Raw genomic sequence first — 23,785 nt, forward strand, 5'->3', positions numbered from 1 at the left:
CAGTGATGACACCTTGCACAGGCATCCTTCAGGCAAGGGCAGGAAATACAGCAACCAGCACAGAGCGAAGCAGAGGAACGCTAGGGATGGGCAGTAAGTGCAAAAACAACAGACCCACCAAAACTGGAGCTCAATCTTTTCTTTTAAAAAATATTAAAATGATGCACAGTAGACAAAGTTTATAAAATGAACATTTAGAAATAGGATAACATTCATTTAACCACATCTCTACTAATGGAGCATTTTAAACAAGAGTAGGTGTTCGTGTGTAACAGACTATGGAAAATAGGACAGAATAGACCACTCTTGAAAACTTGAGAAACTGGCAGTAAAGGTCAGCGCTGACTTTATTTTTCAGAGGGTTTTAGATCAGTAATACTAGAAAATCAAAGTAGAAAAATATGTCTGAAAAGTGAAGAAATCTACAGACAGCTAAAGTCCTTCAGACATTGGTAGGCTTTGCTGAGCCGATTAACTCGGCCACTGAGGTAATTCCTCATTTTAGCAGCTTCACTGTTCTCTTGAAGTAAACTGTTTAATTTTTCCCTTTCTTGCAAAAGATGCAACATTGAGGACTGCAAGTTGTCGCCGAAGTCATGAAGGACAGCAGATAGGATGATCAGAGGAATCTGATTGGAGAGGCGTTTACTTGCTCCCTGCAAGGAGGAAAAAAAAAGTTACAAGATTTGCTTCCCAGAAAGAAAAAAAAAATGGGGTTATAGGTAATCTACTAAGTGACAGCATGTTTTAAACTGTTATATTGAGTTACTGTTCAAAAAGTGAGTGCTTCTAGGAACTAAAAAATGTTTCCTGTTAGTCTCTCTCATGCCTAAAAATCTAAAAGTTAAGATTTATGGGAATATCTGCTGTTCCTTTTTTTTTGGTTGTTTTTCTGTGAACAAGAGCCAAGGTATTTCATTGCCTACTTAGTTCTATCGGCTATCATTTTTAAGATTTATGCTAGGACATACCCACGAATAAAACTTGTCAACAATTTCTGGTATCAAACCTGTTCTCTCTGAACACTACCAATCTGTTATGGTACTGGAAATTAAATTGCGCTTTTTTTGTTCCCCCCAAAAGGTAGCAGATTTCTATATCTAGATGGGGTTTCAGTGTGATTGTCCTTTTGACTATGATGGGTTTGGAGTAAGCTTTACCTTTAAGGGAAAACATCTTCAGCAACAGTGAGACTGGGCTGCAAGTACATCTATTGGAAAAACTGTAAGAATTTTCTACATAACCTGAACAACTCTCTGGCCTGGTTTATCTATGCAAATGGAAACAGATTGTCCTAGAAGAGGTTGGGAGGCCCTTTCCATAGAGATGGCCTCAGGGCACGGGGGCTTAGCTGGTGCTCTTGGGCGATGGGAGGTGCAAAACCTCTCCGAGGCTGGGAGGGAACTGAACCTACCCTTGGAGGCCTTAAAGGGTTTAGGCCACCATCTCCAGAAAAGTCTAAGTTTTTTTTTTGGCTTCAGATATCTTTGGAGCTCAGCAGCTGCAAATCTTTGATCTACAAGGATGGGATCATACTTACGGTGAAAAATACTGAAGACTAGATATTCAGTTTCTCTTACTAGTTTGCAGAGATCTAGTAATAAGGAGCAGTTCAGCTGAGTCAGCAAGAGACTTACTGAGCCCGTGTATCCTCCAGGCACTGCTGACTATTGCTGGGGGGCGTAGATGCCTTAAAAAAGGGTATTTTTCTGCAGCAGAGCTCTACCCAGAACTCTGGCAGACCTGCCATAGGTGACATGGGTTCATGCTTGCCATTTGCAAAGGCCATAGGTGCTTAAGAGCTCTCCCCTCATTTCATCTCATCTCATCTCATCTCATCGGCCTCTCATAAGTTGCATGGAGATGTGATGCCCTGGCATCCATTGGTGATTGTTGAAAAGGCTGCTTAGGGCATTTACAAAAATGTAGAACTCAAGACTTTGTGGTATAGCAGAGGGTATTGTGGGGCTGGAGGGAAGAAGCTTATGCAATTCTGCTTTTATCTCTTGCTCTATTAAAACTGATGGCTTTCTCTCCCTCTCAGTATGGAAATCTGGAAGAGTAGCCTGAACATTTAATTGCAGGAATTTGGCAAAACCTTGCTATTGAAATTCAAGGTGAACCACTACCTAAGTTACTGCATTATTAATATTTAATTGGTGCTTTCTGAGTGAGTTCTATGAAACAGAGACCAAAAGCGCCTTCTGATACTATGCATTCTCTTTGCTCTCTTGCTCTGAAATATTCTTTTATTAAAGCATCCAATTTTCTTTGCTTAACATCTGCTGAGCTATCTGCAATGTGTTATATTCACCTGATCTCTATATAGAGCCAAATTCATTTTAACCAAACATCTGATTACCACTCCTCCCGCCCCATGAGTTAGTACCCAACTGGCAGCCCCAGCAACCACTTTCTGGAGGTAGCAGGACATGCATGATCAAAGCTCCTTTACTGGAATACGGGTCTTGCCATCACCTGAGTATCAATAACTTTTCATTACAGGGCTAACAGCTCTTCCCCATCTTCTCCTCTCCCCTAAACCAGGTAAGTAACAGTCCTTCCATCCCCCAGCACTTGTCCCCATAGGAAAAGCCAGCCAGAGAGCATTGCTGTGCGGGCTTGTAGGCTGTAAACTCACAGTAAAATAGGCCTTCGTGTGAGAAATCATTTCCTGGATGAAGATGGCATTCTTAGCTGAAACGGATGCAAAACTGATCTCCTTCCCACCGTCTTTGCCGAGTATTTCTGCCTTGGTAGAGCGTAAATCATCCAAGTAGATGTTATCCTGGCAGTATACGATTCTCTCCATTTTAAACTGGTTCCGGATGTGATTTTCAGCATTCATTGCTTGTGTATTTCTAATGACATCAATTTTGGTCTAGGGGAAAAAAAAAAAAAATAAAGTTCTGAGATGCTTAGTAGTGTCCTTGGGGCAAGATGAGGTGGATGTGGTATTCCACACCTCACTGCAACACTGGCTAATCCCAGGTTGGCTCTTGGTGCATGCAGTAATGCTCTAGCTGCAGGTTCCTCTGCCACTGCAGAAAGAGCAGGAATAGGCAGCATTTGGTCTCTCCATTAAACAGGAGTGGGTTCAGTCATACCCTGGTGCTTAGACCCTGAGGGAAAATACCAAGACTGGTGGGAACAAGCAGCAACTGCCAGAAATTAGTTCAGCCAGCCCTCTTTTTTTGCATGCCTTTTGGATGCTTTTGCTTGCATTTCAATTGCTTGTCCCTCTTGCATTAAGCCGTGATAGCAGGCACTGAAGTGAAATGCATTTCCTCTCCTACTGGTCTCAGAAACTGCTGTTTCCTATCTGTTGTCAGCAAACCAACCTTGTCTACCTCCTTGCTATCTGGCATCTTCATTAAAATAATCTGATGCTTTCTGGCCTTTTTGGTGCTTCCACCTAGAAGCCTGCAGGAGCAACAAATTCCCCTTAGTCATCCTTAAGGTCTCCTAAAATGCTACCTTAGCATCCCTGCATCAGAATAGTTTTTTGTTTGTTTGTTTGCTTGCTTGCTTGTTTTTTTCCAGACTCTGCCAAAACCTCTTCCTTTCTTAATTTCTCTGATTGTGCTGTGACTAAAGATGCACCCAAAATTCCTCTGTGCTTGGCTGAAATAGGTTATTTGCTTGCTGTCTGGTTGACTTGGGACTTTGGTAGGATTTGGCCATGCAAGTCGCATAGCAAATCACCTGTTTCACTCACATTTGCCTTTGAGTTTCCCTTTAACCATTGTGCCATGTGAGTGGGGTCTGCTTTCTGGCTGGCCTGCGATGCTTCTCACCTCTTCCTCAAAGCTCTTTCACAGAAAAGGTCTTTGAGGACATCAATGTCATTTAACTCCACCCCAAAACCTGGAAGCCTCCAAACTGTGAACAGGAGTATGCTGGCTTTCATGGTTAAATGATTTTTGGCTTTTCTGCCACTGCTCCTTTTTGTCAAAGGTGAGGAGCTTGCCCTGGCTAACACCCTGGCTTTCCTTTCAGAAAGCAACAAGCACCCTCCCAGTGCTCAGAGGCTACCCACATGCTTAGAAATCATTGCAGGACTTAGAACTGAAATTAATGATAGACTTTTCAAGGCAGCCACACCACATTTTCTGTGCACAGAATGCAAAGAAAAATGCACTTTCATTAGTGTCATTACAAACACGCTTGTTTTCAATTTCTTACTTACTTTATACAAACCATAGACTGTCATGACATTGCATGGTTGCATATAGGTAAAACAACGGGATAGGTACCATAAGCGTGGCTGTATTTACAAATTACATTCTATTTTGCTCTTGAATTATCTCAGGCTATAGCTAGTTCCTCACCTGAGCAGCTCTATTTAAATTTTTAAAATTAGCAAAATGCTTGTTAGTGAGCTCCAGAAATTTCTCTTCAACCAATCCTAAGGGAAGAACAGACAGACAAAATAAAGTCAGGTAAGCAAATAAGTTTTTAAAGCTATTGGCAATACAAGGCTTGGGAAAACTGCTTGCTTTCTGCAGTATGCCCTTATAACTAATATAGACAGATGGGAATTTAGATTTCTAGGTTGAAGAGCATGAGCCATTAAAGACTTCCTGTAACCACTTACTTATCTGGTCAGAAATTAAATATTGCTGAGATTTCATTGATAAAGCAATTTATGTGCTTGCAGCTGTGTTTGACCAGGTGGTTCATCACTTGGCCATGTAAGCACATCTCAGAGTGGCCTTCCCGGGGAAGCACTGAGTCTGGCACAGATGCCAAAGCTGCCTTCTAAGGCAAACATGGGAACAGTGACATACTTTTTCCTTTGGTGTTTTTTACTGGATACGTAAATCCCTTTCCCCCACTCCCAGCAGTTGCTGCTTAATGTATATAACATGCAAAGAACTGGCAAAGAAGCTGGAATCTTGGTTTAGGTTTTGTGCATGCCACTCCTTGCACCTGGGAACACCAACCAGCTTAGCTGGTACCAGGTACTTCCACTGCACCACTTCATTGCAGTGTTATCTGTTGTAGTTAACTAACTCCCCATTCCCAGCCATGGGGAAGTGTGTTAACAAATTCTGAAGAGCACGTCAAAACGCGATTATCAGGCACACCAGCGTCACCCATGTGATGGCCTCATGTGGCCTGTAAGACATACGGATCACGTTGTTCAGTATCACAATAGCTGGCTCCTCTAGGTCTAGGATTTGCTCTTTTATAATGTCCTCAAACGTCCTGTAGTTGATGAAGCCTGGAAACTCCCGTCCACGGTACTGGTCTTCATATTTCCACATTTTACTGGGTATGCTTTTTTGAACTGTAATATTAAGATAACATTGCTTTACTACTAAGTCACTGCATAAATTTCTGGTTAAAGAAATTCTCTTAAATTTCTTAAAGAAAGTCTCTTTCTCGTCTTTGAAAATGCTCTTGTGAATAACAACTACTGAGTCCATCTTTCAAGCAACGTGGTTACTGCAGAATGGAGCTCAGAAATACAGGTTCTTCGTGGAGCTGCTACCCTCACAATATTGGCCAGTGCCAGTCACTGCTGAGTTCAAAACCAAACCACAACAAAAAAGACCAAAATTACAAAACGTGAATAATAACAACAATACCAACAGAACTAATTAACTACATCGTATAAATATTATTATTGTTGGTTTTTCTGTTATTGAGAAGAACGGTTCAGAGAATCAGCGCCCAATTCTCTGCCAGGGTTCACAGGCTTGCTTTTATTGCTCTGCTGGGAGAAGAGAGGCTCAGACATCTCTGTAAAGACAGCAAGCTGGGTCTCTGTTCCTAAGAATCAAAGCATAACTTGCCTCGCATAACAGCAGATAAATGCTCCTATCTTCTCAAATAAGGTGTAAATGATGGTTTCCTATACTTACCCTTGGCAGCATTTTCCAGGAGAAGTAGTCCCCATGTTTGAAATTCTTTGCGGAGTTTTGCAAAAAGTCTGATTTCATTTCCAAACAAGTGTTCCTCTCCACATATCACCCGAGAGACATCTTGATTAAATAGCTTGATCAACTGTAATGAATTAAAAAGAAAAAATGAAACAAAACAAAAACACAATGTATTAAAGTTTCATTTATTCAGACTAACTTATACTTGTTAAGTAAATCTGCTGTTGTGATGGTGAGATAGGATTAATTGAAAACATCCCTTCCTTAGAATTTTTATGCTCTTAGCCTTTTTTTTTTTCTTTTTTTTTTTTTTTTCTTTCCCTGTGAATTCTTAGAACCATTTACTAAATTGTAATGGACATATTGTTATCAGGAAGGCATTTATTCTCACGAGTGCTGTAAACAATGGAAACTCTTCAGAGAGTTTCAGTGAACTGGGCAGACAAGAGTGTAGATTTTCATTCTCTGAGATGCTTGATTTGACCAATCAAACAATTTGTTGTTAGCTCTTTCGTCACATAATCAGAGGAAAATAATTGCTAGACAGGAACATGAAGTCCTGCAGTCCAAAATTTTTGCAGGTATAATGTATTCCTGCCAGAGGTCTGCCTAGGTAGCTCTCAAAACCCTGCAGTGACAGATCCAAGAAGCTCCCTGGTCCATCCTGTTGCTTTGCTATCCTTAAAAGGTCTGCTCAACTCTGTAACTAAATCGATATTGATACTTACATCTGTGAGGAAAGCCAGCTTTTCTGTTTCTATTGTGGGTGTGCCTCGTCTGTACTTTTGTAGTTCCTGCACTGATTTTTGCAGCACCTCACGTATTTGGCTCTCTATTGTAGGCAAAGTTTTCTGGAAGGTAGACAGGAAAGAAGGACTGTTAGGTAGGCTGAACACATCTGGTTTGGGAAGGAAAACAAAATAGCTGCAGGAGTGACCTAGGCCTGTACATGACCTTTGCTGCTCTCGAGTCAAAGAGCTCCATGTCACCTGCATCCCAAGAGTCACGGTGGGATAGCACCACAGTGCAAATGTGGCCTTATATGTCTCAGGGGCTACCTGAGATACCGGGGTGGACCTCCCTGCAGAGGAGCTGCAGTCTAGGTTTCACATACAGTGAGCCAAAAAGTGTCTCCTGGCAGCTTGTGATGGGAATGTACTGATCCTTCTATTCCTGACAAATACATGGTTGGATGTGTCTGTTTGATTGCTTTTTTAATGTAAGTTTACATAAATCCCCCTGTACTTGGCTCTGGTGAGGCCGCACCTCGAGTACTGTGTTCAGTTTTGGGCCCCTCGCTACAAGAAGGACATCGAGGTGCTTGAGCGGGTCCAAAGAAGGGCGACGAAGCTGGTGAGGGGCCTGGAGAGCAAGTCCTATGAGGAGCGGCTGAAGGAGCTGGGCTTGTTCAGCCTAGAGAAGAGGAGGCTCAGGGGTGACCTTATTGCTCTGTATAAGTACATTAAGGGAGGCTGTAGCGAGGTGGGGGTTGGCCTGTTCTCCCATGTGCCTGGTGACAGGACGAGGGGGAATGGGCTAAAGTTACGCCAGGGGAGTTTTAGGTTAGATGTTAGGAAGAATTTCTTTACTGAAAGGGTTGTTAGGCACTGGAACGGGCTGCCCAGGGAGGTGGTGGAGTCACCATCCCTGGAAGTCTTCAAAAGACGTTTAGATGTAGAGCTTAGGGATATGGTTTAGTGGGGACTGTTAGTGTTAGGTTAGAGGTTGGACTCGATGATCTTGAGGTCTCTTCCAACCTAGAAATTCTGTGATTCTGTGATTCTGTGAAATACAGATTTTTTTCCTCCTTCAGGGCTGAGTTTAGATGATTGTTGTATTTTAGCATTTCCCTTCATGGAACAACTTATATTATTTTGGATATATTTCTATAAAATAATAAAATATATTAGTTTACTAGTATCATAAAATAATTACATCTTAATTGAGATTTTGAAGACATAAGAAGACACATAACTCTCACCTCAATTTGCTCTCAGATTGCCATATTGAAGGATAGTTAAGTATCCTTAAGTATAAGAAGGATAGTTATGTATGCATATAAAGAAAAAAAATTGCAGTTCAAGGGGGAAGGGTTGGATGTATTTTTAGGTAGTAACTGGTACACGTAGCTTAGTATGACACCTCTGTTACTTACAATAATATGTGCCACAAGTTCATTTGTGAGCTTCATTGCCAGATGAGGAATAGTAGCCTTGTTTTGATCCAGAAGAATTCTGCAAAAAAGGGGGAAAAGGAGGTTTGGGACAGACCATGTTTACAAGGTAAGGAGGCAGCACTGATGATGTTCTGCTGCACACACTGAGTAAAAAAATAAAAAAAATAAAATGCGGCAGCAGCCAAAGGCTCTGTGGAATCCACATCTTTTCTGCCTGATTTACGTAACAGCCACTGCAACTAGTGGAGCCAAAGGAAACAGAGAAGAATTTAAAAATGGCCATTTCTAACAACAGATTATTGTACTGCTGTTATTCCTTCATGTGGGAAGTATGCCGGTTCAAAATCCTTTTTACCTGTTACTCTTCATGTAATGATTGATTTGCTGCTGAGTTGTTTTCTGGGGAAACATCAGCACAAACATTATCTTTTATCATACTGAATTTCGTGGTGTTTTCCAGTGAACAGAAATACTTCGGTACTTAACTGGTTGTGCTCAGATGCGTAACTTGACTTCTTTGGGACTATTCTGATCTCCTGAGGTTAATTGCACTTAGAATCATAGAGTCATCTGGGTTGGAATAGACCTTCAAGATCATCAAGTCTGGCCATCAACTTGCCTACTGAGTCTCATCAGCAAACTATGCTCCTTAGTGCCACATCCACATGTTTCTTAAATATCTCCAGGATGGGGGCTTCTCCACTTCCCTGGGCAGCCAACCTCTCTGTGAAGATATTCTTTCCTTCATCCAACCTAAACATCCCCTGGCCCAATTTGAGGCCACTTCCTCGCATCCTATCACTTGTCACCTGGGAAAAGTGGCTGACAGACTCCTTGCTGCAACCTCTCTTCAGTAGCTGTAGAGAGCAATGAGGTCTCCCTCACAGCCTCCTCTTCTCTAGACTAACCAACTCCAGTTCCTTCTGCCCCTTCTCGTAACACTTGCATTCTCATCCCTTCCCTTCACCAGTTTTGTTGCCCTTCTCTGGTTGTGTACCAGTACCTCAATGTCCTTCCTGTAGTGAGGGGCCCCAAACTGAACACAGTACTCAAGGCGTGACCTCACCAGAACCAAGTACAATGGGATGATCACCTCCCTCGTCCTGCTGGCCATGCTGTTTCTGGTACAGGCCAGGATGCTGTTGGCCTTCTTGGCCACGTGAGCACACTGCTGGCTCATATTCAGCTGGCTGTTGACCAGTACCCCCAGGTCTTTAATGCTTGGCAACTTCTCAGCCAAACTTCCTCTCATGAAGTCAGAGTCAAAGAGAGTTACAAATCACACTTGCAACAAAAATATATTTTAAAAGAGTATTTGCCATGTAAAATTATTCTGGCTTACTAGAAAGCAATACTACATGGACAATGAGATATAGTGAGTATAATTCATTTTTGGTTTTAACCCTAACTTAAATCTCAACATGTCAACAGGAAGATTTGAAGTGACTTTAATATGCTTTGGGTTAGCTCCTTTATATAAGTACCTGAAGCATTTGTGAGTCTCGAAGAACTGTCTCTCCTGATGGATGGCAGATGCCAAGGTCAGTTTGTTGTGGATGTCCCGTTGACCACGACACTTCACAACCATGTAGCCTTTTCTGAGGGGGATGACCTCATTTTGTACTATGCTAACGATGTACTCTTCAGTTCCTATGTCCACCAGATCAGGTTTTGTGAGGATCCCTGTGAAGTTACCCAAAGAGAAAGTTAGTCAGGTACAGAAGTTGACAGTGGAAGAGGTGTAGTAGGACATCTAGCTGTCAGAGTGGAAATGTTCCCTGCAGCTTTTTACAAAGCAGCTGTTCTTCATTTCATTTTCTCTTCCAGAAATCTCTCAGCTCCTGGACCTTGCACTGTAATATTTGCTCTATAGTAGGGTTCCCACCATGCCTATTGCTTTGCAAACCTTTTTCGCATGGAGCAGCAAGGTTTTCCCACAAGTAACTCTGAGATTGTCAATTTCCAGTTATTTACAATGGGAATGCCAGTAAGACTCAAAACTGAGGTATGTTTAGAACTACTCCAGCTTTGTAAACAGTTTATTTAGATATTTTTATTTTATTTTATTTTATTTTATTTTATTTTATTTTATTTTATTATTTTATTTTATTTTATTTTATTTTATTTTATTTTATTTTATTTTATTTTATTTTAATTTTCCCTTCTAGTAGCTTTGAACTAGAACTTCGCAGTTCTGGTGTGTAGCGCAAAACATTTGACCTTCATGGAATTAAAAGATTTATACTTGCAGTCAAAAAAATATCTTACCAAGTGTCCTTTCTCCCTTAGGGTCCACCTCTTGAGCCATTTTCAGTGCTTCTGTTGTTGCAATATCCACATTACATGGCACCACTACCAAATTGATTGTCTCTTTGCTGCTAATAATTTTTTTAATTAGCTTTTTGATCTGAAATGTAATACAGTAGTAATTCAGTGAAATCAAATGCTTGCATGTAGGATATGAGCATTTCTAGCAATATAAGCCACCTCACTGTCTGATGACACAAAGTGTCACATACACTGAGAATGCTATTAAATAGTAAAGGATAACATGGAAATGTGTCAACAGAAGAATGCAGCCTGTTTTCCTACATAAAGATAAATCAAAAAACCTAATGTGAATGAGAGCAGATTATTGTTAGGCTTGTCCTGAAAAAAATATGTAAATTAAAGAAAATTTAACCCCTCATACTATGTAAAATTTAAACTCATACACATCATCTTTCATTAAGGAAGTACTAATGATATTTCATAAATAATCTCACATGAGAAAAATGAGTTATGATGCCTAGTTACACACTTATGGAGTGAAAGGAAGTCACTATCCTGACATAAAATTTGTATCCCTGAAAGGAGAAAAAATATCTTTGGCTTACCTTTCTGTGGATGATTTGTGAAAAAACATCTCTCATGACACCTGGTTGGTAACATTTCTATGTTTCAATGCCAAAGCAAATGAATTTTTCAGAGTTTGTGTTGTATTTTAAAAGGCACACACAGCTCTATTGTGTTTATACTGAAGCAATTTAACTCTTTATTCTGATTATTGGTAAAGGTGCCTCTTCTCTAATCCCCATTCATCCCAATTTCTGACATGATAAAGTGCTATAGCACAGACATATAAATGCTATATGTCTGAAGCATGCAGGCAGCTGGGTACAATGGGGCAGTGTCACATCAAACCTGCCACTTTCTTCTGAATACAACGGAGAGGTTACTTTCTGATTGTGAAATGAAATTACGCTTTCCTAGAGAAAGAAGACCAGACATGGTCTATTTTGTCTATTCAGCCATGTCTCACTTTTAATGCTGAGATTTCTAGTTTAATTTGTTTTACTTTTATTCCAAATTCTTGTGTAAAGGTATTTTAGGAGAGACAACATAGTCAGCTCCTGCACAACACTCTCACAGCTGACCCCATCTTCTGGAGTTTTGTGTTCCCCAGCATTTCCTCAAAAAGCCACCAGGGGAAGCATAGAGATATCCTCCACGTTAATGCATATTCTTTATACTACAGAAAGGGTCTTTTCTGATCTGGTAGGTGATGAGAACAATGAGCACGAGTACCCTTCTGATGTATGTTGTAAGCAAGGGATGACAGTACACCAAGCCAGTAAGAGGGCTGATCTGCATTCTTGCTCAGGAATAACATAGGAGAACTCAGACATATTCACCAAGTATTTCCCCAGCACTGGGAAGACACAACCCTCTTGGGATGCATCTATCCTCCAGCCTAGATGCATCCCAACTCTAGATGCAGTCTAGCCCAGGGGCAGTGCTGTGTTCAGAGACCTGGGTCTGTGTGGATGGGATATTCTGTGCTGCCCTGGCAGGCACCTGGGGTGGATCCTGGTCATCGCTGTTCCTATTAGAACTGTTTTCCTGAAGGCCTGTCTGCTTGCTAGCATAGCTATCATTCTAGTTCAGAAGCCCAGAACAATTATTGCAATGTCCTGCAGCACAGATCTGTATGTAAGGTAGGTTACAAAAGTGAGTCTTTCCATAGGTTGGCATAAGAGACTGAGTTTTACCTGTTCCCCAATGTCTTGTGGCTGATTCCTCATGGCCACTCTGGCAATTCCAGGAAGATCAATTAGTGTCAGGTCTGGGACATGCGGGGAACAGATTTCTAGGGAAATTAGTTCTCCACTAATGTTGCCCTTTGTACCAGCCACAACATCCTGGGCTGCAAGGGGAAAAGAGCAAAGCAATGAATACAGGCTTCAAATGATGCATCGAAATGAAGAAGAAATAGGAATCCCTGGAAGTCTTTAAAAGACGTTTAGATGTAGAGCTTAGGGATATGGTTTAGTGGGGACTGTTAGTGTTAGGTCAGAGGTTGGACTCGATGATCTTGAGGTCTCTTCCAACCTAGAGATTCTGTGATTCCACGATTCTGTGAATATGATGACTTCAGGAAGTACGTACTACCACCTAGGCAACTAGTCATTTTAGGCATTTTTTTTTTTTCCCAGATGCAGGCATGAATGTAAATCTATTTCTGCAAAAATCCAAGGAAATTATTATGGACTATGTGGAGTCCTTTTGGAATGGGAACTGCAGTATTTCACAGATCATATGCTTGTGGACTGCAACATATGAAGACAAAATACATACAAATACTTAATAACAAAAGTGATAGGATAAGGTATTATTCAGTTGCAGAAATTACTCCTCAACATCAAGATACTTTGTAGACATTAATTCTTGGGTGTTTTAAAAGATCAGTAGGTACTATTCTATATTCTTCACACATTGATAGTAACGTTGAGAGGCCAGGCATTTTGTTGCAGATCTTATAAGGCAACGATGGACTGTGAGCAGCACTGAGGAGCTGGGAGACACTGTGACCATTCTCATTAAAGATTTTCAGCTCTGTAATTAGCTTATTCAAATCATACCACCTACCTTGCAGTTTTTGAAGGATATATTGAAAATCTCCAAATAACATATTGAAAAACTAATGAAACATTACATTGAATAACAACATTGTGGAGCTGTTCTAGTCAAGGAAATATGAACAATCTCACTTTCACATTTAGGGCAAGTGCTTACTACCTTTTAGGTAAGAAAAATATTTTCTTTTACCACAGGAAATACAATAAAAGTAAAGATGTGACATGGGAAGGGCAATAGCTGAGGCTGTGGTCACACTAACTGATGGGAGCTCTGTATGCTCTTCACTCTGTCATCTTTTAACTTTCTCCAAAATCATTGGATTTCCAGCCACAGACACCACAAGAATTCCTCAAGGTTTTGAGCTGATGACACAAACCATTTAGGACTTCTCATGTTTCAAGCTTGACAGACACACTCCCCAAACTGGGCAAATGGCAGCTATCTGAGGACATGGCCTGAGCTTGTATCAGACATCATGGATCATCTTCATCACTGAAGCAATAAGTAGCACAACTTTCTTAACCTACATGTATATTGCACTCCCTCACCTTCGTCTGCTTTGAATTCAGCTTTTAGCAGCTATGATCCCTGTGTTAGTCCACAGACTTCAGCTCAGCCTAGGAAGCAGAGCAAGGGTTCAAAGGAGATTGAGCAATTCAGATCAGGGCAATATGCTACAACTCACCATTTCTTATTGCATTCTCCACCTCTGATGCATGCTGCAGATCTGTACTGATATTGCGGTAAGAAATTTTCCCTTTCCATTCCTGCGAAGTGGGTATTTTTTTCAGTTTAAGTTCCAGGGGACATCGAGTAACGATACCTACAGTGATGCCAAAGACAGAGGTAATGCCATTAGCAGTTGTGATACATGAGAGACAGAGAGTGTGTGTGCACAGCATTGCCTAATATTTCAGAGAGCTGTACAGAAAAGTTTGAAGGGACATGGCCAAAGGACACTCATCTGACTTCCCACTTGGTGTCACCAGCATTATGTGATGTCAAATGTGGCTTGGCCAGCCAAGTCTTGCCTTGCAAACCTACAAGGATGGAGATATGTTCCTTTCTGCATGACCTGTTTTGATGCTGCGCCTACATATTATGAAATAAAACCTTTTTCTCAAGTCCAGCCTGAAAGCCTAAATGTGCTCAGGTATTGACAGCCAATACAGGACTTGTAGAACCCATGTGTGTGTATATACATGTATGGAGATGCACACACATGTATGAAGCTGGAAAGTGAATCTTCCTGAGCTGCAAATGAATTCTTCCAATGAAGACTTCCTGAGCTGCAAATGAAGTCTTCTCTGATATCCATATGCTAATAAGCAAAGATATACATTTTTTTACAAAAAAAAAAAAAAAAAAAAAAAAATCTGTAAGAAAATCTTGGTCCAACAAACAAACAAACAAACTAACAAAAACCAGAAGCAAATTTCAAAACTAGTCACTCTTTGCTGGAAAATACACATGGTTAGATGATGCTGCTGCCTTTCAGCCTGTCTACAATTTCAGGCAAGTATCATAGAATGGCTTGGTTTGGAAGGGACCACAAAGATCATCTGGTTCCCAATCCCCTGCCATGGGCAGGGATGCCACCCACTAGATCAGGTTGCCCAGGGCCTCATCCAGTCTGGCCTTGAACACCTCCAGGGATGGGGCATCCACAGCCTCTCTGGGCAACGTGCTCCAGTGCATTATCACCCCCTGAGTGAAGAATTTCCTTCTAACCTTTAATTTAAATTTCCCCTCTTTTAGTGTAAAACCTTTCCCTACTTGTTCTATCATTATCTTCTCAAGAGTCCTTCTCCATCCTTTTTATAAGACCCCTTTAAGTACTGAAAAGCTGCAATGAGGTCCCCCCAGAGCCTTCTCTTCTTTAGGTTGAACATCCCCAGCTCTCTCAGCCTTTCTTCATAGGAGAGGTGCTCCAGATCCTTGGCCATCTTTGTGGCCCTCCTCTGGACCTGCTCTAACAAATCTACATCCTTCTTGTGCTGGGGGCTCCCGACCTGGACACAAGTATGCTACACGACATGCTTCTTATTCCTGCTCCCTTGACCACCCAAACCATGTGACCTGTTTGGGTAACACCACAGTGCCCCACCTTCACATCCATTTCTTCAGCTGGAAACTAGGGCTAAGAAAGCCCCTGGAGTCTCATCATTCAGATATAGTCTCGGTCATGGTGTTACCTACTCCCAGATACCAGGAAAAAAACACCACCATCAAAAAATGTTTCACTTTATCAGAGTGAAATTCAGGTGAGAACCTGGGAAAGTGATTTCTTACCGTTGCCCCTAGGAAGAGAAACACCAGACAGGGCTTCGAGGATGGAGCTTTTCCCAGAGCTCTGGTCTCCAATCACTGCGATTGCAGGCAATGACAGGTCTTTTTCTATTCCAAGTGCTCTCAGGCTGTCAATGAGATCAATGCAAGGCCGGATCTTCTCCTCATACTGATTGTACAAGGTGTGTTCTGCTGCCTGCTGGAGTTAAACTTCCAATGATCTTATGAATTTTCCATAATTTTAAAATAAATTATTTCCACAAAACAAAACAAATAAAACCCCAACATCCTTCTTGGCACATTTTCCAGTTCATCATTCTCTAGTAGACCTTATGTACTAGCTTCTGGCTGTACTTCATATCACTATGCACCCTTGCACCTCCATGCTATAAATGGATGATTGTAAATATAGCTAAATCAGCTGAGGTTGGCTCAGTGACTGAAACAACCTTGGTAAAAATAATAAATTTTGTATGCTGTCCTGAAAGGTGAAAAGTGAAAGGAGATTTCAACATTAAATGTGCTTTTTTTTTTTTTTTTTTTTAATAAGTGATATTTTCTTCCAGTGATTTACAGATGTACTGAAGGATATGTATACAAGTACAGCCTGGTCACCATAATAAAACAATTTAGTACAGAGAAGATTATCAAATCTTTGTTTTGAAGTTTGGAGATTTAGTTGTTGAACAAACACCAAATCATTCTGCTGTGGTGTTCTTAGTAGGTGGCTAAAATCTCATGATATCATGATAATCTCATGATATCTTTTCTCTTTTTGCCTTTTGAATTATTATTATTATTATTATTATTATTATTATTATTATTATTTAATACTAACTGCAAGGTATTATACACATGCTCTTCATTTTCATGAAACTAGACTGAGTAATTTCCAACCCTTACCCAGCTGGTCTGCCTGCTGTTAAAGATGTCTATTTAAGTGTATAGAGATCATCCTGGTGCCTTCTCTCAGTTCCTCTCACTGTATTCCAGTTGGCCATCTCCAGAAATGCAATTTTGAGAATATCAGTATTTTACAGACCCTAACGGGCCACCACCATAACTTTTTTATAAGAAAGCCACCTCTGAAAATATCTGTCAGATGTAATCAGAAAGCAGATTTTTCTTTCAAGATAAGAAAGGGGGTACAAGTCCCTAGCTGCAGGAATTTAAAAACCATATTGTTAACCCTTCCCCAATTTTAATTAATGGGGTTCTCAAGGAATTACCCCATTAATTTAAAAAAAAAAAAAGACTTAAAAAAATCTTTTCCAGTGTTATATATACAACAGATTATTTTTAAGATTTCTTTATATTTCTGTTGAAGGTTGCAGAGCCTCAAATAAAGAGTATCTCAGATTTTAGGATTCCCATTTAACGCTTGCTAATTGTTCCTAATGAAACAGATGTATCTCATACATTAAATTGGCTGCTATGACTCTACCATGCTTTTTACCACACCTACACTATTTATGCCTTCCAATTAATGGTAGGCACACATCTTCCCAGCTACACAAATGAGTGCTTGGTCTTGATCCCCAAAGTTCTCCTCTGCTTAGACTTAACAAGTGCCTGAAGGAACAGAAAAATTCATTTGGAGCACAAAGTGAAGCACAAGGGCGAGCATGAGAAGATCTGTGCTGTTCCAAGCTGCTTGCCTTACCACGTCCTGTTCTTCGTGCAGTTTCATGGACACCTTCTGCTTGTGTTGAGACTCTTTGGTAGTCTGCTCTGGCACAGGAAAATATATTTCATCATCCGAGTCTGGTGGCAGTGGCACTGCAGAAGCTTCTATACATACTGGTGAGGAAAGTGATTGAAAACCATCTTTCATCAGGTTAGGACTGCATCTTTTGGCCGTTGCTTTGAACTTGGGATTTCTGTTGTACATGTTCCACTGGTCTTCTGGCTTGCTATGTGGCTTGTCTGTGTTATGCTGAGTAGTCATTCTTATCAGCTCCAACCACTCTTTTGTACAGCTTCTGAAATCAAACATGGGGCACTGAGTGACTCCAACTTGCAACAGAAACCACAGCACAGAAAATCAAAGCACTGCTTTTACCTACTGGTTCAAACCCTTTGCAGAGTAAGTGGCAGAATTCTTTTCAAATCAGTAAAATTGGTCTCCAGAGTTGAAACACTTCTCCCCACCTCACTTAGGCCATTTTATTTTTTTTTCAAAGAGAATTTGCTACAGGGTAAACAAGATTGTTATTATTATTTTTTTTTTTTGGGGGGGGGAGGTGGTGGTTTCACACTGATGGCTAGCTAAACTCCAGAACATCCTCTCTCATTCTCCTTCCTCAAGAGAACATACAATGGAAAAAGATAATGGGTTGAAACAAGGACAGGGAGATCACTCACCAACTACTGTCACGGGTAAAACAGACTCAGCATAGGGAGATCAGTGTAACTTACTGCCTATTACTAGCAGCCTAGAGCAGTGAGACACTAAAAGCAAACCAAAAACACCTTCCATTCATCCACCCTCATTTACGTCCTCCCACCAAGCAGTGCAGAGGAACGGAGAATGGAGGCTGGGGTCGGCATAGTCCCATATTCCAGTGAAAATGAATGCCAGGGATGAGGCATATTCCTGGGAAAGTGATTTCCAGAGAGAATGATTTAAAGAAATAAACAGAACAAACAAACAAAAAAACATTATTAAAAATATATATTTATATATATATTAAAATATATATAAAAATATAAATAACATTATATATATAATATATATTATATATATGTGTGTGTGTAAAATATATATAATATATTTATATATAATATAAATTTATAATATAATATATATATATATATATATTTTTTTTAACCTGCCTGTCTTTCCCAAAATCTGCTTATGCTAAACACTTGGGAAAATTATGAAGTTTTGAAATTATGAATGATAAAAACCATATTTTTTTTCCTGAAAGTAACTCCTGTTCTTTCATGTTTTTAGTTGAATTAAGCATACAGGTTTTGTCTTTTTAGCAGATGTCAAAACAGGAAGATTAGACACAACATAAGCTATTTTTCCAATGCATAAAAGAAGTTTACAAACAAATTACTTCCTTAATTACTATTCAGTCTCTTTTTAATAAAGCAGTACATTTAAAAAATATTCCTGTCTCCTTTAATCGACATAAAATATAAATGTTTGTGAGGAAAAGCTTGATTTTTTATCAACAATAAAAGACAACAGAACTACTTTCATTTCCATATAGGTATTCATTTCTCATTTTCCTCACCTTTTTCCACACTTTCCCTTTCACTCTCGTTTCACTATGAACTTGATCTATTAATGAATTTTAAGTTTTTTTTTTTTTTTTTCTTCCTTGAATGATGACTCAGAGCCTTATCTGTAATAAACATTCCCCATTCACAGACAACCAGATTCTTTTGTGTTTTTCTATTGCCACGGAAAATAAAGTACTGATGATAATGTTTCTGATAATAATCCCTTCTACTGCCCCTCTCTCCCATTCTCCACCCTCTTTACAATTCAGTGGAATGAATGCATTCTACACGTTTTGGTTTTAACATAAATATTACCCAGGAACAATTGTCCATCACTTTTATGTTATTATTTATATTCATCGTGCTGAGTTGAGAGCTGTTCTTGTACCACTATTAGCATATGGCCTCACAGACATGGATGTAGTTCCTTCAGACAGTGGCTATGCAGCAAACATTATAGTCACTATAGTCACTATAGGATGAGATGCAGAAGTGGTGAAGTGAGGCCACCAGGAAACAAAAGAAAAAGAAAAAAGAAAAAAAGGCTCCTGGAAGATAAACTTATGGCACCTGGGAATATTAGGGACTCTGAAAACACGGCGACAACTTTGAAATGTTTTGCTGCAAGGGCTGTTTCTGACCATGTACATAAGAGCTTCTTTTAGCAAGGAGATAAACAGCTGCAGTGGTTAAAGCAACCTTCTGAAGCTGGCCAGAGTCAACAGGCAGAACCTGGCACCTGAAAGACACATACTGATTGCACAAGCCAGACAACACCCTGCTGACACCAAAACTGCCATGGCATTGGTACGATACCGGTTTCCTCAAACTTTAAGCGTTTGCCTGCCTCTGTGCCAGCAAGGTCCTCCTGTACCATAGGAAACTCTTCTGGGCAGGATGACCCAGTGAGGGCGGCACAAATTGCCAGCCTGGAGACAAGTTGCTTCTCTTTCCTCTGACAATCCTGGCTTTACATCTCCAGAAGAAGTCACAAAACCCATCACTGATTCCAAAATGCAAACCATGGTGCTGAGACTGTAACCTCCCCCCTCTCTTCTGAGCAAAATTTATCCAGTTTGTCCCGCCAGAGGAGCGCACAGACCTCTGCATGACCACAGGATAGCTGTGCAACCTGCACAGCCTTTTGTGTTGTGATTTTTGATTCCGTCTTCTCAGAAAAAAAGAAAGCAATGAAATGCTCACAATGTTATACACACAAACCGCTGGCTAGACCATGCTACTGAGCACTGCCTCCCCACGTTACATATTTTAAAGAGTGTATTCCAATTTAAATGCCATCTTTCGGTTGTCTTCTTTTAAAGAGAGTTAAGCCAAACTGAATATTTTTTTTTTGTTTGTTTTAACCTGTGCTATATTACTATATGTTGGCAGAACTACTAATTTCTTTAATTTTTCCCCACCCCAGAAAACAACAAATTCCTCTCCTGACAACCTAATTTTTAACCACACTTACTTTATATTCTTATGCAGCCTTCTCACCAACTATTAAAGCAACAAAGACAGCAATTAAAATCATATGGTTATTTTTAAAAGAAGGTAAAGGAAAAGTTGTACCTCACAGTTCCTGTCTGGCAGCAAGGAGACACAGTAACTGTTCTCAATTGCTTTGGGTGCTTTTTTATGTACAGGCTCCACCTACACACTGTGACAAGAATTGGGAGAAATGAAACTGCTCCCAATTAACAGCTTTGGAAATAGGAACGTGATGTCTTTTTCCTTTTTATACCAGAACCACCTTTCTTCCTGGTGCATTGCTGAGGCCAGAAACGAAACTCCATCCTCATCCTGTGATTTCCCCCTGCAGCAGGACCTAAAATGTGCAAAATGGGGTGCTGGCAAGCAACAGCTCCTTATCTCCCCCTAATAGGCTGGCTCACCAAAGTGGCCACTCTGCACCTCTGTCGCTCACCAACAATATTGCCTGGCACCTCTGCCATTTGCCCTCTGGTCCCACTGCAGCGGAAAACAGGGAGTTTTGTTTCTGCTGTCTGCTAAATATCAGGAAGAGAGTTGGCTAGTGTGTAAAGAAAAGGATCGGGGAGGAATATATTGTTTACCAGGATAGGGAAAAAATCAAAGAAATTGATGTCTTGCTGCTGCCCAGCACCCCAATTTGTACAAGTGGCAGGAGGCTTGTGTGTGTGTGTGTGTGTGTGTGCTTTTGGCATCTCCATGCCTGCCCCTCCAACCTGGCCATACTGGCAGGGCTGAGCCATTGCTGCCCTGCGCTGCTGCCAGGCACTTCTCAGGGCTGCGCACCAGTGCAGGGCAGGTGAAGTCTCCAGTGTTTCCGCACTGTTTCTCAGAGTCATTGGCTGTCGTCACTCTCCTGCTCCCATTTTTGGTGTTTTATGCGTTCTGAGCTGTTAGGCAAAATCAGCTTTCTCTGTTATTTAGCAGTTCCTCTGTTTCTGACTGCTGCCTTTATCAGCCACTCTCGATTCCATTTTTTTTTTTTTTTGAGTGATTCTCAAATTGCCCAACTTTCCCCTGCAGATTAGACTGACCAGAAACGGCATGTTGCAGTTTCAGAGCCAGCCCATCTTCCTCCCTCCCTGTCCCACCCGATGCCACCCCCGGGTCACCACTATTAGGGCTGCAGCAGGTCCTGGCCTCCCTCTGGCACTGGTCATCATACCCTCAGGCACGTAGGAGACAGACCTGCAAGGGAATAAGTTCCCACATACACCAACTGGGTTATTAATTTTGAGCATTGCCGATGGGGTTGTCTTGGTTAAAGGGTTTTGTTCAATCCTCTGCATGTTTCAGAGAGGAGCTCTGAGCAGCACCAGAAGGATTCTGCAGCTTGCTCTGCAGGAACAGGACAGGGTTCTCCTTTCTCCCATTGTAGAGATTTAGGTTCTCCTATTTTCTCCTGAATCAGCATAATAACATCTTTAACACACTGGAAAACCCACTGGGAAATAATGCATTGAAAACAGGTTTCATCTTTATGTAATGACTTATACCAGCATGTCCTACTGGCAGTACAATTCTACGGATTAAGACAACACAATAAAGGATGTATAAAAATAGATTAAACTGAATTTCATTCAAATCTCAGCTGTACAGAGTATGTTTGGAAATAATTTTGATGAAGAAAAAAATGGGACATACTGTAAGAGTATGCATTGATCCTTGTTGAATCACACAATATTTAAGCCTGTGAGCAGCAGCTGTAGGAAAAGCAAGTGAAGAGAACAGCTATGTCACTGTACCTGCTAAATATGAACCATTTGCTGGCAAATCATCTTGCTGTGATGCCCACCATGGGGGACTTAGGTCCCATCCAGGCAGGAGGCTGTTAACAGAGGGTAGAGCTGCTGGTCAAGGCACATGTCCTGGAAGAGAAAGGGCAGACACTTCTGTAACCTTGTTTTGAGAGAGGAGATGGCTCCACTTCATCATGCTGCAATGCCCAGAAGAGACTAGAGGGTGAAGCACATCATCTCTGCTTCTCCAGGTTTCTCCTACCCTCTGCTGAGCAGAGAGGGAGCCTCCATTTCCTCAATTTCACTGCATCCCTAATGCAGGTAGAACCAGCCCTGGCAGCTGAGGGAGGTGGTGCTTCCCTGCTGAGGTGCTCTGTGAGAAAAATGTGGAAAAGGAGTGTTCACACTTGGAGTGGACCACACTTTGGTCCATGTAAAACAGGAAGCAGCAGGGAATTTTTCCTTCACTTCTTTGACAAAGTACCTCCGGTTATTCAGTAAGTGCGGTGTTCCAGAGCAAGGTTATTTGGCATTGAAGAAGCAGAAGAGATCACCCCATGGCAGATTAACTAGGGAGGTAAATGAGAGAAGATAACCTGGCTGTGCATTGAAATCATCAACAGCTGGAGATCCCTCAGAGTAGAAGAGGGCCTGGCTTGGTCAGCAATTGCATGGACTGGAAATGGACAAAAGTTCAATGCTAAAAGCCTTGCCTGTATTGCTTTACCTAGAGACAATAAGAACTCACTTTTTCTGTCTTTCCCTCCAAGTCTCTTGCAGTAATGTGGCTTGCGGAGGCAGTGCTGTTTTGTCTAAGGGTGCATTTTACTTCATCTCCATTACATGCTTTTGAAGCAAATCTCAGGGTTGTCCCCAGCTATTGCATTTTGCCTCATGTCACAGAGGAGACTTGGAGCATCCTTTCTGGATTGCTTTGGAGCTAGAGAAAGCCAGCAGATGTGCTCCAAGACCATACCTCATATACCACAGCCACTTGCAGGTACATGGTCCTTGAGAGCAAACAAGATCATATGAAGCAACCTCCTCCTCCTTCCCATGGACTGTGCAAAGAGTACTTTGACACACACACCCGCTCCTGTTGGTGTATGCCAAGGGAGGCAGGCATGGCCTAGGTGAGCTGGCAAACCACGATGAAAAACAGATGGGCTCTGTGGTCCCAGGGACAGAAGAACACAGGTCCACCCGAGCAGGACCATCAGCTATGCCAGCCCTTGGGTGACTCTGCTCCCCAGCCCTGCCTGTCAGACTGAGTTATCTGCTGTAAAGCTGGCATGCCTGGCTGTAATATACTTGTGTGTTCCTGTATGTGATAACAAAGAACACTGCGTGAAGGGGGTTAAAAGCCTGATCCTCCATGTCAGGAGAAAGCAGTATCAACAATAAATGCTAGATTCCTTGGTGTTCGATACTGGCCAACTGCAAGCTAATTACCACTGGTGCCTTCAATAGCAAAGGAAAGACTTGTGAGGAGTCATGTGTCTTTAAACGGGAAGAGAATGCCTACTTCCCATTCCTTCAGCGTGAGGCTTTGCTTTGAACACGTCAGCTACAGAAACAAGTTCAGCAAGAAGTTATTTCCTGTTCTGGCTTTAACTTGCTGAGTAAACGCCCCTGTAGATGCACTGAGTACTGGCAGTGGGGATCCTGTCCCTAGGCTGGGATTTAATGGCTGGTTGCAGAAGTTGGTTTTTAACAGATAATGAATATCCAACAAAATAAGGTCCCCTGGGTCGCAGATGCCAGGGTGGTGAGCATCTGTGGGAGATCAGCCACAGATGCTGAACCCAGAGAGGCGATGGGGCTCTGGCTGGGAAGCTGATATATTTATACAAGTAAAAGTCAAAGCATCCCAATGTTTGCAGAGCTTTTCTGTGAGCAGGGGCGGTCTCTTGAAAGGCACTGAACAAAGCTGTGGTTTGTTTCCCAAGACGACTGCACAGAGCACAAATGAAGGCTGTAAGGTTCGCTCTAAGAGAGTCCACTGTGTGCCATCATGTCTGAATGTAGGGAAACAACTCAACTCAGCAGGCAGGGGTGTTATTCTG

At 41.4% G+C, this 23,785-nt stretch overlaps 1 protein-coding gene across 3 annotated transcripts; it reads right to left on the reverse strand.

Annotated features, from left to right (window-relative positions):
• Positions 1–145: 145 nt before the first annotated feature.
• On the reverse strand, positions 146–22,011 carry LOC101793492 (interferon-induced GTP-binding protein Mx-like). 3 transcript variants are annotated; one of them, NM_001310409.1, is made up of 14 exons: positions 20,062–20,087; positions 16,916–17,234; positions 15,256–15,451; positions 13,649–13,786; positions 12,096–12,250; positions 10,333–10,471; positions 9,549–9,747; positions 8,044–8,122; positions 6,617–6,739; positions 5,871–6,012; positions 5,135–5,293; positions 4,332–4,408; positions 2,642–2,881; positions 146–656 (listed from the first exon to the last, which is right to left on the reverse strand). In NM_001310409.1, exons 2-14 carry the CDS (start codon positions 17,198–17,200, stop codon positions 423–425), a joined length of 2,166 nt encoding a protein of 721 aa, NP_001297338.1. In that variant the 5' UTR covers positions 17,201–17,234; positions 20,062–20,087; the 3' UTR covers positions 146–422. The 3 variants fall into 3 exon arrangements, with proteins under 3 accessions (NP_001297338.1, XP_038037753.2, XP_038038152.2); XM_038181825.2 differs by lacking the exon at positions 20,062–20,087 and adding an exon at positions 21,726–22,011 and having other exon boundaries at positions 330–656; XM_038182224.2 differs by having other exon boundaries at positions 330–656; positions 15,256–15,448; positions 20,062–20,195.
• Positions 22,012–23,785: the final 1,774 nt, after the last annotated feature.

Source organism: Anas platyrhynchos, chromosome 1, assembly GCF_047663525.1.
Source record: "Anas platyrhynchos isolate ZD024472 breed Pekin duck chromosome 1, IASCAAS_PekinDuck_T2T, whole genome shotgun sequence".
NCBI lineage: Eukaryota > Metazoa > Chordata > Aves > Anseriformes > Anatidae > Anas > Anas platyrhynchos.

Coding starts and splice junctions, on each gene's coding strand:
- LOC101793492 (NM_001310409.1), bottom strand. CDS start 17,200: ATGACTACTCAGCATAACACAGACAAGCCACATAGCAAGCCAGAAGAC. Junction 10,472..12,095: donor CACAAGACATTGGGGAACAG/GTAAAACTCAGT, acceptor ATTACATTTCAG/ATCAAAAAGCTAATTAAAAA. Junction 6,740..8,043: donor AACTTGTGGCACATATTATT/GTAAGTAACAGA, acceptor TCTACCTTCCAG/AAAACTTTGCCTACAATAGA.